The following is a 17,260-nucleotide window of genomic DNA, read 5'->3' as shown; positions in this document are numbered from 1 at the left end:
CTATCTCGTGACTACAAAAGACTTCTTTCAAGACGACAACAACATGCAATCATCTGAGCCCAACACCAGGTGGCGATCTAATGCACAGTGTAAGATCTGCAGCTCATATGCCTCGAACATAGAGTTTCACAAATATTTATCATTTGCTCAATATGAAAATAACTGCCCTGATTGTTTTCATCGCATTCAAATCTCGGTTTCCATCTTACTTCATATTTGCACAAAAAGGGCTTAATTTGTGCTTTCCTATCTGTTGATACATTTTGAATAATTTGTACCGCTATTTTGCAGCTATTTACATTTTGTTGTGCACTAGAAAAAACATTACATCCCGAAGCCTTTCCTGTGACACTTCCTTTATCCCCACAAGATTGCCACATAGTTCGCTTGACAAAATACTCTTACTTTACAGTCAGAGAAAGTAAACATCTATCTTAATGTTAGAAGAATTGGCAACATTTTGACAATAGACATAAACTGGCATTTGACCTCTGCCTTTGAACGCACATCTAATGTGACAAGATGCAAATATAATTTAAAAGCATCTTTATTGCTCATTCACCTTCCAGCACGGTTATTTTGGGGCAGCTAAAGCATCCCACAAATCCCTACTTCCAGCACCTATGGCTGTGGGCCTATTTTTCTTGCTTGCACTATGCCTGACTTTATACTCCACTTGTAGTGTGGCTGTGAATAAAAAGAGGCTCTCATCATGTACATGTTTAATTTTGCATTCCAACAATCTATTTTGTGATTCGTCTTCAGAAAACCATAACGCACTGCAGGTGCATAATTGATTTGGTTAGGAGCAACATCCAATTATAGGCATTAGTTACCAATAGTTTTGAGAAGATCTGTTTTTATTTGTAACTCCTTGAACTGTAATTTTTACTTGACTGTATTTGCTTTTGTGTGTCAACTGTGAATCTGGTGACATCTGTAGTACTGTTTAGTACTAATGAGTCTTTCATGCTGCAAGTTGAAATTAATGAGACACAGCTCACACAGTACTCCATGGTATTCTTTGTTGTATGTTTCTGCCATCGAGTGGAACCTGCTGAGCTGCAGACCGTTTTACAGTAGCAGGTTTGCCAGTGATGCTGTGCTGTTAACACAGGATTATCGTGATGCTGTGTCAAGGGTGTGGGATGTCGCCTAGTAGCAGTTTGAAGAGGTAGTGCAACAAGGCTGAGAGTTTTTTTGTGGGTTAGCCCTTGATTGTTCTATTTGTAGATGCTAAAGAAAAGGGTTTGCTAAGAATCCTGTGTCTTTTCAGCATCTTAGGTTGTTTCAAGACTGGAGCAAATTGGCTGGCAAAAAGTGTGGTACCCAGAAGCTGGTGCTAGAACTTAAAAGAAATACTACGGAGATGCTGTGATAAAATGTTGCCATCTAGTCACACAGTTATAGACAATCATTATGTTAAACTTATTTATCTCTAGGCACTTGATACAGAGTTTCGGCTTACATTCGTTTTTTCTGAATGTATTGAGCAGAGCAGTGATAAAACAACCATAAACTCCTTCAGGTGGCACATTTTTGGGACCGGAAATTATGGTTTCTTCTAAATCAATGCATAAAGCAATTTTAGGAAAATTACGCACCAGGGGTAGCTATAAATAAGGTAGTAGGTGCAGTGGCACTTGCGGACCAAGGTGGAAGGGGCCAAATGAACTAGTTACATTAGTCTTAGCTGCCAACGACACTGTGTACAAAGGTAGATACATAACAGCAGTATAAACAAGAAAAATACGTTTCAGGTAAGAGATATATTACTAACCAATATAATAGTCATACTTGGCTTCAGTCACAAAGATAGCAATCATTTGACTCAACTATTTAATAAAAAAAACTTTTTTTGAATAAATAAATCTTACGTTGTCATCCAGCTGAGCTGAGACTCGACAGTGTTCGGGATCTATGTCAACCTTTGGTATTAATGGAGGAACCTGAAAGTGAAGGTAAAAGTGAAAGCAAATATTCACAACGAGTAAGCAACATACTAGGTTATGTTAAATGGAGATCTTGCAAGTAGGTTATCATGATACCAGAAGGAAAAGAAGGTTCAATGGTAGAACCTTTGAATTCATCAAAGGAATGATAAAGTTCTTGCCTGGTATTTTTAAGTTGGTAAACTTAAAACAAAAAACAAATCCAAAATACCAATAGTACCTGGAATACAACTTTATGTAACTATGAACATACTTGGCTCGACAGAAATATACCTATCTTTCTTATATTCTACTTTTGCAACTCTTGATGGACTTAAAATCCTGCGAATAGCATGCAACATCTCAGAGATATCAAGACTGATTTGTATATGGTTGGGTTTGAAATGGGATGGCGAATTGAGCTAAAGAGCAATGATGTATTCAACCCAGATCTCCTTGTGTTTACACCTCGGATATATCCATTGAGAAAGTGCTGACAATATACCTCACTTCAGACTTTTGGAATCTGGAGTTTCTTTCTTAATAAGACTTCTAGGGTCATAAATTAAGGTAGAAAAGTACTTTAAAAGTGTCTTAAACTTGGGCTGTTAGTGCATTAAAAACATGTGCATGTTTACCAGTGATAAATCCTAGAAATACCCAATATTCTGTCCAAAGAAAATCCCAGTTATCCACATTTACCACAATTATCCTCATAATGCATTCCTTCCAGGACCTTATTTAAATGTTCCTACAAAAAACTCGACAGCATAAATGTTAATCTTGCTCTACATTACCTCAGAACATACATGAAACTTTGACCCAGGCTGCTTGTCAAGCATGCTGAAGTCCACATAGGAAATGTAGTACTTTTCCCTTGCCCATTGTCGTGAATTTAATGCCATCAGATTCGAGGTCATTCCTATCCAAAAGGAGCCAGATCATTTTCAAGCACTGTCTAGGTTTTGGATGTGCCTTCACAGAAAACATGTATGTAGCAATATATTCAGCCTGAACGTAATTTCGTAACCAACATCAGTTGTGTGGTGAAAATAATACAACTGCTTAAAATAGCTGAATAGGAGTCAATCCTTTGTAAATTGGATGGAATGCAAGGACACTGAATCGTTTGCAGAGGATTACATTATGCATCATGTGGTATCATTAGTAGGATTACATACAGCTCAGGCAGCTCCATTGGGTGGTTTACGTGTGGGTGAGATAATCACCAGTTTCCTTGGTCTCCAGTTTCCTTGATCTACCAAGATGACAGTTTGACATCAACAGAGAAAAACCAAGCGGGGTGGATTGCCCGAATTAATGTTAGTCACTGGTAATTACTTCAGGCCGCAATCCAGTCTATTGCTGTTTGCCACCTGAGACAGAAATCAGCCATATGCAAATCAGTCTGGGTCCTGCTCCATTAAAAACAGTCCAGCCTGAACTGCTAAATCCCGTCTGAACTGAACATAAACCCAGACCAGTTTATGCTTATTTGGCCCTCGACAGTAGGGTGCAGCTTGAGTCCTATGAAACACTAAGCAGATGACCCACATATGGGCATACCAGTCACACTTAAGAGCCCATGGCTTTACATATTAATACATACAGACGTCATTTGGAACTAATAGTAGATAACTCGTATCTCCTTTGACAATTAACAAACACATTTCAATAATCAAAAATGAATCAGCAAAAGCTCAGACACCTTGTGTGATAAAGCCCTTAATACTTTCATATCAGCAAACACGATTATTCAATGCAGGTGCTGCACAGTAATGCACATACTTACTTAATCAATAAGCAATGCTACCACGTGTATATAAAATTTAAAACACAAACTGGTCTGAAGCATTCTGGTTTGTGGTAACGCATCATGCCTAGGTCAAAAGAAATCTATGGCTGTCTGAGAAAAGAATCATTGCTGCTCACCAGTCTGAGAAGAGATAAAACACCATTTTGAAACAATATGAAGTTCATCATTCCAGTGAGAAATGAGCTAAATGTACAAATGGAAAAGCTCAAGATAGTTCCCAATCTACCTAGGAATGAGCATCCCACCCCACTTACTTAAAGATCAGACTATCTGATGTTCCTAGAGATCACATATAGTTCCAAATCTACATCTATTGATCTACAGGCCTTTGTCAACTTTGGGAACATTAGTGTTCATGAGTCTACCATTAGGAAAAGATTGAATAGCGCGGCTTTGTCTAAGGGTAGCCAGTACATATCTCTTCAAAAAAACATTGCTACAAGTCCAAGTCCTAGGGTTGTAAAACACCACCTGAATGAACCACAAAACTGGAGGACAAATGTCCTATGTATGAATGCTGCCAAAGTGTAGTCATTTGGTTGTAATGTACAATAGCACGTTTGGTGAAAAACAAACATTGCTTAGCACATGGAAAGTGCCCCTTTTGAATGGTTATCCCCTAACCCTTTGCCAGATACCGGATGCCAACTTGACTGAGTGTGTGCTGGGGTCCCTAACCAGGCCCCAGCACCTGTGTTCTTTCCCAAAACGGTATCTTTGTACCCACAATTGGCAACCCTCTAGGCCATATGTAAGCACCTTATAAAAAGGTACACCTGGTACCAAAGGCCTTGTGACCAGAGAGGGCCTCGAAGGGCTTCAGCATGTATTATGCCACCCCAGAGACCCTCGACTTAGCACCCCCACCCTGCCATTGCAGACTGGGTGTTTAGGTGCAAACCAAACTAAGGAGTCAACATGTCACACACCCCTGTGTGCCATGCCCACCTACACCGCTTGTGGCATGGGTAAGTCAGCCCTCTAGCAGGCCTTCCAGCCCTAAAGACAGGGTGCACCATACCACAGGTGAGGGCATAGCTGCATGCTCACTATGGCCCTACAGTGTCTGTGCCATTCATGGACGTTGTAAATGCAGTGACGCCATTTTGGGTAGATGGGCTACACAAGATAACTACACGAACTCCACAGCTTCATGATGACTTTACTGAAGTCTGGGAAGTTTGGTATCAAACTTCCCAGCACATTAAACCCACACTGATGCCAGTGTTAAATTTAATGCAAAATGCACACAGAGGGCATCTTAGAGATGCCCCCTGAAAAACGATCAACTCTGGTGTGGATCCAGACTGGCTCCCAGCCAACTGTCCCCATCAGCCAGGATTCTGAACCCTTGGGTAGAGAGCCGTCGCTCTCTGGGTCTGGTAAACAAAGCACGTCCTGGGCTGGGCAGAGGTGTCATGTCTCCTCTTCCAGGATGGGTAGGATCTTCGAAGAGGAAGTTTCAAAGATCTGCCGCCTTTGTTAGCTACCCTAGCCTTTTGCTGCTATCAGCAACTGGCTCCCACTGGTTCGGACCCCCATTTTGGGCCAGAGAACCAGCTGGAAAACCTAGCCAGGAAATGAGGTGTGCCCACCTTTGACAATCCCACCCCTCAGGTGGGGAGGCGAGGTGAAGCACACATCTCAGTCCTCGCCATTGAGTAGATAGGGGGACCCCTCAAATCATGAAGAGGCTTATGCCCCCCCTCCCACTGGAGCGTGGCATACTAGGGGGTGTAGACAGTAATCGAAAAGTAATTAAAAAAAATTTTTAACAGTTACAAAATCGTTTTCTCAATTGAAAAAGTAATCTGAATGTTATTAGGAATACAGTATTCATTGTATTGCCAACAGTAACATTGTATGAGAAGTATCACTTACCTGCTATAAGTGTACCTTGGTTCTAGAAATAAAACAACAAAATAACTTTTTATACAAACAATTGGTCTGGATTCGGTCTTTGAGAGTGAGACATAATTTCTTGCCTGAGTGTTTACAACAAATGCTTAACACTACCCTCCTGATAAGCCCGACTGCTTAACCACACTACCACAAAAGGGAGTACGGTATTATCTACTTTAGCCTGTGCTATAACTCTGGAGATCCACTATACCTTAGTTTGGTATGGTATATACAGAACCAGCTTCCTACAACACACCGAGAACCTTAGATCAGCAATCAAGAGGTGGTGATGATTTGGGACTTTTTGTTAAAGCAACTAGACCTAAATACCGGACAATCACCACAAATTCCTCTTTTTACAAACACATTCTAGAAAACAATGTGAGGATACTCTGTCCAACAGCTAAAGCTTAGGGGATCATGCAGCAAGACAGTGAATCAAAATACACTTCTAAGTCTACAATTGAACAACTATAAAAGAAAAGAACTAATATTTTTGAGAACAGTCAAGTCAAAATCCAGACTTCAGCCCTCATGAGATGCTGTGGTAGGACTTAAATAGCAAGCTTACTTTCAGAAATGCACTTCCTGGTGGATACTCTTAATTGCAGTTTACTCTTCCCCAGGTGCCAGTCTAAATCTGGAAGATTTTCACAGCAGTGCTCCTGCATGGCAGAAAGTGCCAGTGTTCAGTTCCATGCTGACTTTGTTCTGCCAAAGAAGTGATAAGGCAGAGCAGATACAAACGCCATCCATGTGCACTGATATCAGTTTCTTTAAAAACTATGTCCTCGCTGCAGACACAGAACTCAAAACGCAATCGGAGATACCAATGAGCAAATCTCTATATTGGGACCTTTTCGGATGGGAAAAGAGATCATTACACAGAACGGGGAGACGGGAGGGCAGTGAGGAGTCTGTGGTTAGATAAGAGTACACACCTGAAACAGCACCATTGATGGTAAGTAGCCTGTCTTCTGACAGATGCACCTAGTCACAAGATTCCTCACTTTTAAAATAGATACCAAAGCAGAACTTAAACAAGGAGGGTCTGTGGAATGCGCTTAGACCAAAAGTCCTGCAGGACCAACTAGGAGAAATGTCATCAATCGAGGCAGTAGTGCATTGTGAACATATACAACTATGCTCATGTTGCAGACCGACAAATATCCAATACAGGCTTTACTAATACTAATACACTGCTAGCATGGTGGAATAAGTCCTCAACCCTTAAAGGGTCTGCTGGTTGGCCAAACCATAGCAGGTCTTAATGCAGAAGGTTAACCACCTGGAAAACGTCCTTTTCTGTATTGCCTTGCCTTTCCTTTGCCCCAGAGAATCCCAGGCACAGCTGAACGTCCAACCAACAGTATTTGGTGAGATCAATATAAAAACTCAGAGCTCTGGGGGTTTAACCGATGGAGGGTTGAGGCAGAGCAAAGAACGTTGGGAGAGTGATTAACAGTTCAACATGAAAAGGAGTCTTGACTTTTGGCAAAAAAGACACCCTGGTCCTCAAAACTGTCTTGTCCAGGAAAAAGACGGTGTAAAGCAGCTGCACCAAGACAGCCTGAAACTCATTCAAAAGACGAGCTAAATTGATTGGATGAAGACCGGTTTAATAATCTGAAGATACAACGAGCAGCTGTATAGGGCTAGAAGTGGTGCAAAGAAGGAACGTCCGGACCAAATTAAAATACCATTGTTGCATCACAAACTTTGTGGAAGGTAAGTGTGTCAAATCTTTTCAAACCACATCACAACAGGTGATTGAAACAACAACACCTCATCCACCAAACACAAAAGGGAAGACAGAAAACCATTAACGATGCGCAATGCCAGTCCTAGCTGGGTCAAAGACAAAACAAACAATAAAACGTCAGACCGTTTAGCCTACAAAGGGTCTGTGTTGTGGACTCCACACCAGGCCACAAAGTTGTCTCAGTGCTCTGCAAAATTGATTACATTCCCACCTTCAAGAGGGAGGTAGAATGCAGGTCAACAGCTGTGGCTCATCTCAATGCACTGAGGTGGAGATTGCACAGGCCTGGGTGCAAAACCCCGCTCTGCTGCTGCAACAGAAGATCTTCTCAAAGAGGACGCTTAATTAGGGTTAAAGGTGCTCATGCCCAAAAGTTCCAGATACCACACTATCTTGGTCCAATCCAGAGCCACTACGATGACTTGGGCCCAGTCATTCCTGATATTCTTCAGAACTCCTGGCAGAAGAGGAAGAGACAGAAAGGCATACTGGAGTCCTGGGCCACATTTTAGCCTAAATGCATCTCCTAGACAGCCTTCTTGAGAACTCTAGCATGTAAAAACTTTGACACTGCATATTCGACAGAGGTGATAACATCTTGCCAGTGGTCTTCCCATTGTTGAAATATTCCCTGTGCCGCCTTAGAATGAAGTTGCCATTTGTAATCCACTGATAGTCTGCTCTCTCATTTGAAGATCCCGCCAGTTGGTTCACTACCAGGAATATGCCCAAAAGTATAACCAACTTCAAAGGCGAAGAGACTTTTTTGTACCAGAACCCAAGAGCTTCCCCCCACACTCTGTTTGTTGCAGTACCACAAATTGGTGGTGTCTGTGAGAACCGGCACCAGCCTACACTTGATGGACGGCAGGAAAGCCTTCAATGACACGCTGATTGACCGCAACTCCAACAGACTGATGTAGAGCTGAGTTTCTGCTGGAGATGAGTCCACCAATCTCGACCTCTACTAATCCAGCAGTGACGCTTCAGCACCATAGTCAACTCTGGGTGAACAAGGGAAATGGGTCCGTCAGTGGAAATGCAGTCGAACAGCCACCTCTTTAGATCTTTTGCATTCTCCTCCAAAACCTGCATAAAATCTGACAAGGTCCCCCGTTGCTGGGCCACTGAGACCCCATATCCTATTGCAGTGACCACATATACCACCTGACACAGTCAATGAACAAGATGCAGTAGATTAATAGGCCACTCGCAATGAGATCCAAAAGCGAGGTTGAAACTTCAATATCACAGTCAGAATCTCCTGGACTCGATGCAATGGAGGAAAGGCACTGAAGAACAAGTTACTTACCGTCAGTATTGCTTATCTGGTAGAGATTTAGCTACCTGCAGATTTCTTACAATTGAATGTCCCCAGGCGTCAGAACAGATACAGAAGATTTTCATGCAGTACCCCTGTGCGCCGACAGGTCACGTTGTTCGGCTCTGCACCTGCATGGTCCAAGTCGGAAGTGATATGCGCAGGAGATATATAGGCGTCACCTCAGGTGCGCTGACGTCAGTTAGTTTTGTGACATTCCACGACAGGAGGGTGGAGCCTCGATGAGAACAGACCACTGGTGTGGAAAAGTCTAAGGACCTGAAAGGGGTGTCCCTTAAACCTGATCCAGTTAGCAGAGTGGGGATGATGGGCGAGTCTGTAAGAAATCTGCGGCTTGATAGAGTCTCTACTGGGTAAGAAATTACCGAAGGTAAGTAACTTGTTAATCTAACACAGACTTCTAGCTGCAGATCTTTACATTTGGTTAAATACCCAAGCAATACGTCCTCGACGGTAGGTCTGCAAATCAGATTGAACCAAAAAATCCTGTAGGAACTGAATGGCCAAAGTGCCCGTCACAACAGACCTGACTGTACAGGCAGTAATGTTTTATGAACGTGTGCAGGGATGTCCACGTCGCTGCCTGACAAGATATCCAGGAGAGGACCGATGTGAGCTATCGCAGCGGTTGCAGCTTTCCCTCTGGTAGATTGAGCCTGCGAGTCATCAGGGTGCCTTTTTTTTGCCTAATGTGCAGCAGACCTTAACACACAGGACAATCCATTGTGGGCTGGTTCTTTTCTGTACAGCTTTACCTTTCTTTGCACTGACATAATCCACGAAGAGTTGATCGTCCAACTGGAACTCTCCTGAGCGGTCAACGAACAACGACTATACTCTTTTTTGGGTCCAGGTGGTGGAGTCTTTCCTCTTCTGTGGAGGGATGAGGCAAAGAAAATCGGCAGGGTGATGTTCTGGCCTACATGGAAGGGAGTGAAAATCTTTGGAAGTTAGGAGGCATGTGTCAGTTTGTCTGGGTAAAAGGTGGGTTTAGGGGGGTGTGTGCTGAGAGCGCTTGTAGTGCACGGACACTCCTGGCAGATGTTATGGCCACTAAAAAGGAAGTTTTGATGGTCAGCAGCCTAAGAGGACAGTTATGTAGAGGCTCGAATGGTGCACACATGAGAAAGATCAGGACCAGGTTGTGGTCCTACTGAGGCATGATAAAGAGCTTACGCAGACAGGTTACCCTTAACTATGCCCAAAGCAGAGCCCTGTGGGCCAAAGACAGTGCAAACAAAAGAACTTGTGAGGCTTCGACATTGTGAAAGGCACACCACAAAACAATTTTTCCCAACTGCAGATGTATACCATCTTGGTGAAGGATACCTGTGCCCTTTTTGGGCACTAGAAAATAGCAGAAACAACCACCACAACCTACTTCCGGTGTCTGCACCCTCTCTACGGCTCCCTTGGTCAAGAGAGCAGCTATTTCCTAGTGGTGCAAAGAGAGATGATCCTGCGTCAGCCTGTCGCAAGTGGCTGGCATAGGTTGAGAAGAAGTACTGAAAGGAAGAGTGGAAACCACATCCATGGTCACACGGAGGCTGAGAAACTTGTGCGGTGGCTATGCAGGTAAAGATGCAATTGGAAGCCTATCCTTGGCCAAGAAAGGAGCAAAAGGTGGACAGGGGTTGGGGCGGTGCCATGGAAAGGCCAAGGACTTGGCCATAGGTCTGCTATCCTTTCTCCAGCACACAGTCCGCCTCGACTAAGAAGAGATGGGAGCCATCAAAGGGCATGTACATAAGTGACGCTTGGACATCCCCAAAACAGCCAGTAATCTTCAGCCAGGCATGGCACCGCATAGCCACCAATGAAAAGAACACTCTGCCTAGTGAGCTGGTCTTGTCCAGCTCACATCTGATTGTAAATCTGCATGTATCTCTTCAGCCTCTCATTGCTTGGTAGAGTATGGCCTGGGCCTCTTACAGGACTATAGGCAGCACCTGCGCAACCGAATTCCACAGTGCATGAGGAGTAAAGGCCCAAAAGACATGTGGTGTTCACAGACCGCAGTGCCAGGCTGGTGGAAGAGAACCTTCTCTTACTGAAGGTGTCCAGCCACTTTTATTCTCTATATGGTGGAGTGGTAGGGAACACGCAAGGGTGAATGCAGGAAAAGGAGCATTGAACCACCAAGCTCTCTGGCATGGGGTGCTGGGTAGGGAAACTGTGATCCCCAGGAGTGGGTAATGACGCCAGGCAATTGCCCTATTTACCGGAGCCTCTGGGCAGGGCTTGGACCAGGCCCCAAGTAGGAGGTTCATAAGGGTTTTTATTAAATTGGGGTTAGGGTTCTGATTCGGAGGGGGGAAACTCCCTGCGGAAGCACCTCTGTTAAAAAATACGTTTTGACTGAAGGTGAAGGTAGGTTAAGGTCCAGGACCACCATAGCAAAAGAGGCTCCCTCCTCCGTAACCACAATAGAAGGGGAAACAAGACCAGTGTCAGGTTAGGAGTTTAACCCAACGGCCTCACCGAGTTTCTCATACCAGCTGTCCTCCTCAACTTGGTCCTCTCCATAATGGTCTACAGATGCCTCCCAAACATCTTCCTCTCCAGGTCTAACCATGAAATAAGGCACTGGCTCCGCTCCAGAGAGGATATCCTCGGTCACCACCGGCCAATGCCATCCGTGTCGGAGTTGGGTATGACGATGGGGATGGGGATGGAGCTGCTTAGTGGTGTCGGTACTGGAGCGGGTGCAGAAGAAGGTCTCGTCTAGTCTGCGGCTCCACTCCAGATCCAGCAGGGGACTCATGGGGCCCAAAGTCACTACAGGGGCCCTGGGACACCCAAGACCAGAAAATGAAATCTCAGAAAAAGGTAGTCAAAAAATGACTGAGGGTAGCTCAAACTGGACCAGTGCTATGTGGTGTGGAAACGAAAGAACTGACGACTGCACACCACGTATGTCACTTCTAGTGCGGATGCCACCAAACTAGATGATGTCACCTACCGGCGCGCAGGAGCACTGCTTGAAAATCGTACGGGTCCAGTCTGATGGCTGGGGATATTCAAAGTTAAGGAATCTGCATCTACAAGTCTCTATCAGACCAGCACCATATCTAGCATGACTTTTTTAAAAGGAAGCCTTGGCGAAGGAGTCTGCGGTGACTTTGGCACATTGATCGTGAACCCCAGAGACAAATAAGAAGGTTCTATGACTGACTGACTGAGGCAAGTCCACAAGCCCAACATTCAGTCATCAAGATAAGGGAAAACCGATGTCCCGACTTCCAAAGATGTGCTGCAACCACATTAATACCTTGCATGATGACCTGAGGGACACAGGGAAGGCCAAAGGGGAGAACGCCAAATTGGAAATGCTCCTGGCCTACCCCGAAACACTGGTAAACTCTGTGGGACTGCAGGATGTGTACATGAAAATAAGCTTTCTGAAGGTCCAGTGCCATCATTCAGTCACCTGGCTCCTGGGCAGATAAAATATGGGCCATTATGAACATCTTGAATGTGTCCTTCTGAAGCAAGATATTCAGAGAGCTAAGATATAAATGAAGACCCCTGTCCTTTGTTTGCATCAGGAAATAGCAGTAATAACATTCCATCCCTATTTCAAAGCTAGGCCCCTTTGGAAAAGAGCACCTGCACTTCCTGCAGTAAAAAGGTCAGGTGGTCCTCTGAAAGCCAAGATAATGTAAGTGGAAGATGCAGTGGATCGAAACTCAATAGAAGGGCCTAGGTCTGTTTGACAATTGGAGGACTCATCCATCTTGAAGTATTGTTGGTAAAGTGTAAAATCCAACCTTCTACAGGGTGGCCGTGAGCTGCTAAGGGAAAGCTAAAGCAGCCTGGAGGTTGTTGCCACAGGACTGGGAGACTGAGAGGATCGATGTTCCTGCTGCTGGCCAGCATGCTACCTGCCTGATACACGTGTCCTACGTCGAAAGGACTGGGGTGCTTGCCATGGCAGCAGAGGGAAGGGAGGCTTGGTGTTGTGCAGGGACAGGTTTACTGAGGGAATTTCTTGGTGGGAGCCAAAAGGCCCAGGGAACAAACAGTGGGGCTGCTTTCCTTAAAGCGTTCCAGGGAAAAATCTGCTTCCTCGCTAAACAAGTGAGGCCAGCGAATGGCCTATCCATAAGGGCAGCCTGGACACACCTAGAAAAACCAGTAGATTTTAACCACATGTCGAGACAGAGTAACATACTGGTAGTGACTGCTCGACCCTAGCAATCGGTGGTGACTAGGCCAGACCAAATGATATATTTAGCAGCATCCTAGACCCCTGAATGGTTTGCACTGGAGGGCCAGAATGTCTTTGGGGACTGCTGGCAAGATATTGTTAGCCATATGCCAAAGGGTGTGCATATATCAAACAAGCGAAAAATGGAGATGACTGATCTCAAAGCTGGGCTGGCTGATGAGAATATTTGTTTACCAAATGTCTCAATTCCTTTAGACTCCTTGTACGGGGGATAATAGGGAAGGCATTAGGATTCACCGGATTGTTAGAAACCTGAACCACTAGACTCTAAGGAGTGGGCTGCCGAGTGAAGAAATCATTGTCTCCTGACACCAGCCTGTAGCATCTGGCAACCTGACTGTTCACCATCGGGCATGAACAACGCTTTGCCCGTGTGCCCATCAATACACCAGTCAGGGCTTTATTAGGGTGCAACAAGGGCTTGACTGAAGCCTGCCCCGGTTGCAGGACCTCTGCAGGTATGTTGGTTTTGACCTCTGCTGAGGAAGGTCCAAGCCTTCCATGGCATTTCTAATGATCACAGCAAAGAAAGCACTGTTTTTTGTTGGTGGTCCAGGTGAATAAATCAACCCAGTATCTGGGGGTGCATCAAGTCTGCTGGCCTCCTAAATTATACACAAATGGTCATAAACGTAGTGTGGGGGTAGAACAGCCTCATTATCCGCACTGTCATGTTCAAATGGCGTTTGGCTCTGATCAGAGTCCAAACCAAAAAGCTGGTGGAGCAGCTGACAACAGGCTCTGCGACAGTGGCATTATTCTGCCAGAATCAGATTGAATGGGGACCAGGGACTTCAAGCTAGACTCTAGAGGCAACCTTGAGGCTGATACAAGTTTGGCTTGGAGTCAGACACCGGAATCATCTTCCTCCAGCATCATCAGCGTTGCCACTGGTGTTAATGTCAAAGGATCTGGTGCAGATTTTGCACGGAGCAGAAGTTCGCACTGACAGCACAGAACCCAAAGTGGGTCTGAGAGGCACAGAAGCAGTGGCGGTCCGTCCATTGGGGGCGTTGGGGCGTTGCCCCACTAGCCATGGACGACCCCGCACTGTCTGCCACACATGGGCTTTTTAAAAAATGCATCTCAGTCACTCACTCTCATCTGAGCGCACTGCGCGGCGTTACCTGCCGAGAAAAGCCCGACAGAATCGGGCATTGTATATGAAAGTGGGCCGTGGGGGGCGGGGCTGTGGGAGAGAGTGACAGGCAGATCAGTCAGAGACTCCGGAATAGACAGCGCAACAATGGTGCGCATGGGGAATCCAGGAGTAGCACAAATTTAGACGTGCCAGCGCAGGCGCATACTGGGTTAGACCTTCCCCCCCCCCTCTATAGCACTCGAGATACAGTCTGCCAGGCAGGGACCAGGGGGCCCCGGTCGCCTAATGGGCAGATAGTATCCTGCTCGTGGGCCAATCCTGGCGCAGTGTTGCTGGTAACGCTGCGCCAGGATTGGCTGCTGCAGCAGGATGGTGCCGCGCGTGGGTGTAGGCTGCTCTTCAGAGGGGCTGCACTGTATGGCCAATCACCATATGGCTATTCCAGTCATGTCGAGGTGATTGGCCATTTCCACAGTGTGCCTGCGGCCTGCCTGCCTACTACGGACGGTCGGGTCTGGACCGCTTGGTGCAGAGTTTCGCGCCGTCCACCACCACCACGTAAGTTTTTCCTGTGCCGCCAGCGCACTGATAACGAAGCCATGGGGACGACACGCAGTTTAATCTGTATCATGTGCCTTGATCTGCTGTCCGGGGTCTGCTCTGAGTCGTGCGGTGCTTGTGGTCCAACGTCCAAAATTAAACACATAATTGATTGAAATGAGACACAGACTTATGTGCCTTGATCTGCTGTCCGGGGTTTGCTCGTGCGGCGCTAGTCAGGCTGGCATTCCTCAGACAATCTGAAGCCTATGTGAAAGCTTGTTTTAAAGCAGTTCACAGGATGGAGAGAGAGTGCTTCAGGTTCTCCTTTGCTGACACTGGCTGCGGAGCGGGTCCTTGCGAGGCATTGTGGAGACAGCAGCGGATTAAATAATTTACATTTAATAAATACAGATAGAAATTCTGTGCTTTGGTTATACTGTGATTTTAGAGTGGATTTGTGTGTTCGAGTGTGTGTGCGTTTTGATTGTGTGCACTCTAGGAGTCAAGGAGTTACTAATTTGACGTGGTAAAGTCACTTCAGATGATGTTACAGGGTTCAAAGGTTGCACCTTACATCTCAGCCCCCTCCGGGAAATTTGGAAGTTGGCTGCTCTGGCAACCGTTGATTCGGACATTTAAGGAGGTGCCAACTTGGTGCTGGCATCCCCCTTTGATAGTTTGGTGACGGGCTTCTGTCTGCAACAGCAAACAGCCTGAAGCCCGTAGATTTCATTCCAAAAAGTGGAAATACTGACTGTTCTCTGTTTTGTTTCACTTATCACTTATCAAGAGATAAATGCATGTTTTCTTTCTGAACGCAAAGTGTAATGCGAGAGGGCACTCAGACTGTAGAATAATTTCTCCAATGTTTCATCATTTTGTAAAGTCCCATTTTTTAAATCAAATAGTATTTGTTTGTGAAACCCGTACATAATAAATATGACACGTAGTATAGCGTGGGTGTTTCTAATGGAAAGCGACCCTGGGGTGTGAACGCATGGTAAACCTAGAACTGAAAACAAGCTTTAGGACATAGTTGGGATGCACAGTGTAAATGTAATACACCATACATTTTTAGTAGTATGCGCATGCTGCTGGTCTGTTTTCGGCTGACTTCAACACTGTATATGTTTTACATTTTTACTTAGAAGATTTTACTTTGGAATGTAGAACGTAAAGGACAGTGCTAATATAATGGGCTTTTGTGTTTCAGTGCACGATAAAATCATTAAAATTTCCCTACAAAGGGGCATATTATCAACAGCCAGAGATAATTATCGCTGCCCGCGCTTAGCGATAGATTTTTTATCGCAGGGTATCGCAGGAAATTATCGCCATGCTAGCACTGTATCAACAACGCATAGCGCAATGGGATAATTATTCCTGCGGTAGCGGTGTTTTCCATTGAACAGTCAGGATTTTAGCAGACTATACTAACAATAATGGCCTTCTGTAGCAGTCACCCCAGTGCAAAGGGCCGCTGGACGAATTTTGGGTCTTAAACTAGTACAAGCAAGGTCCTAAATTTGCTCTGACATTTCTAATTTGCTTTACAATAGCAAACTATTGCTGCCATGATTTGTGCCACAGTTTTCCGCATTATTTGACTTTTCTTGCCGGACAATTTTGTCACCCTTCCATTGTGGCATAATTCCAGTGGCTCGGTACGCCTTCCATTTGGGATTGAGCGGACAGTGCACTCCAAGAAATCCTCAGCAGCCAGCTGATAAGTAGACTGACGGCAACTGGTATAAGTAATTGCATAATGCGTAGCACTTAAAATCCACATAAACATGACGCATCCATTCCTGACACCCAATTACCCCTTAAAATAGTAGCATCTATGTATCATAATGTCCTATTAAAAAGATTCAGATGTTCCGTCCATCACCACCCCCTTTTGTACCGCTTTTGGCCGCCATAAGTGTGGCAGGGTAGGCTCAGACGTGAGTCCCTTGCTCACTTTGCCACTGGATTCAAGCAAGCCTGGCTGAAGAAGGCTGGAATGCCAGAAACCGGTCCTCTGAAGCTTGTTTCCGGTCCAGGGAGGACACGGCTAGGCAGTTCGGGCTGGACTGTTCCCACGAGGCACAGGGTCAGACTGATTTGCATATAGCCATGTCTGAACTGGGGTGGCAGAGTGGGCTAAAGAACGGTGATGAATTAAACCCAGATCTTTTGACTGGGTGTGAGTGTTTGATTGATTCAGATGTTCCATCCATCACCACCCACTTTTGTACCGCTATTAAAAAGAGCAGCCTTGTGCCTTATTCTTCCGGATGTACTGTTAAATAGCGCATATTCTGCACTATGTGACCGGAAACTCAGCTAAATATTAGTGTATTCTTCCAATACCCTCTAAAATTGTGTAGGTTCAAAATTAGCTGTCTGCGTCATGTTAAATACCACAGATGCAATGAGTTGTTTTTTATCTGGCCTGTCTGTGAAATACATTCCATAAAGCATTATTTAGCCGAATGGATGGCTGAACAGCAGGTTATGCCCTAGTGATCAGGGTGTTCTGTTAATCAGCTCAAATTCATCCCTGATATTTGTGGCGCTATGTTAAATAACTGATTCTGCCTGATTTATCCGCGTAATAGTGTGCTTTAATTTATCACACTTCTGTCT

The 17,260-nt window shown here is 45.1% G+C and overlaps 1 protein-coding gene across 7 annotated transcripts in view; it reads right to left on the bottom strand.

Annotated features, from left to right (window-relative positions):
• Positions 1 to 17,260, bottom strand: part of SNX13 (sorting nexin 13) — a 547,690-nt gene that overhangs the window by 99,905 nt on the left and 430,525 nt on the right. For all 7 annotated transcript variants that reach the window (XM_078663681.1, XM_078663683.1, XM_078663682.1 and 4 more), the window contains one exon: positions 1,878 to 1,949. In XM_078663681.1, coding sequence (XP_078519807.1) covers positions 1,878 to 1,949 — 72 coding nt within the window. The remainder of the gene's footprint in view (positions 1 to 1,877; positions 1,950 to 17,260) is intronic.

Source organism: Lissotriton helveticus, chromosome 10 (assembly GCF_964261635.1).
Source record: "Lissotriton helveticus chromosome 10, aLisHel1.1, whole genome shotgun sequence".
Lineage (NCBI taxonomy): Eukaryota > Metazoa > Chordata > Amphibia > Caudata > Salamandridae > Lissotriton > Lissotriton helveticus.
Note: the sequence above shows the minus strand (reverse complement) of the source record. Positions and strands in the feature narration are given on the sequence as shown.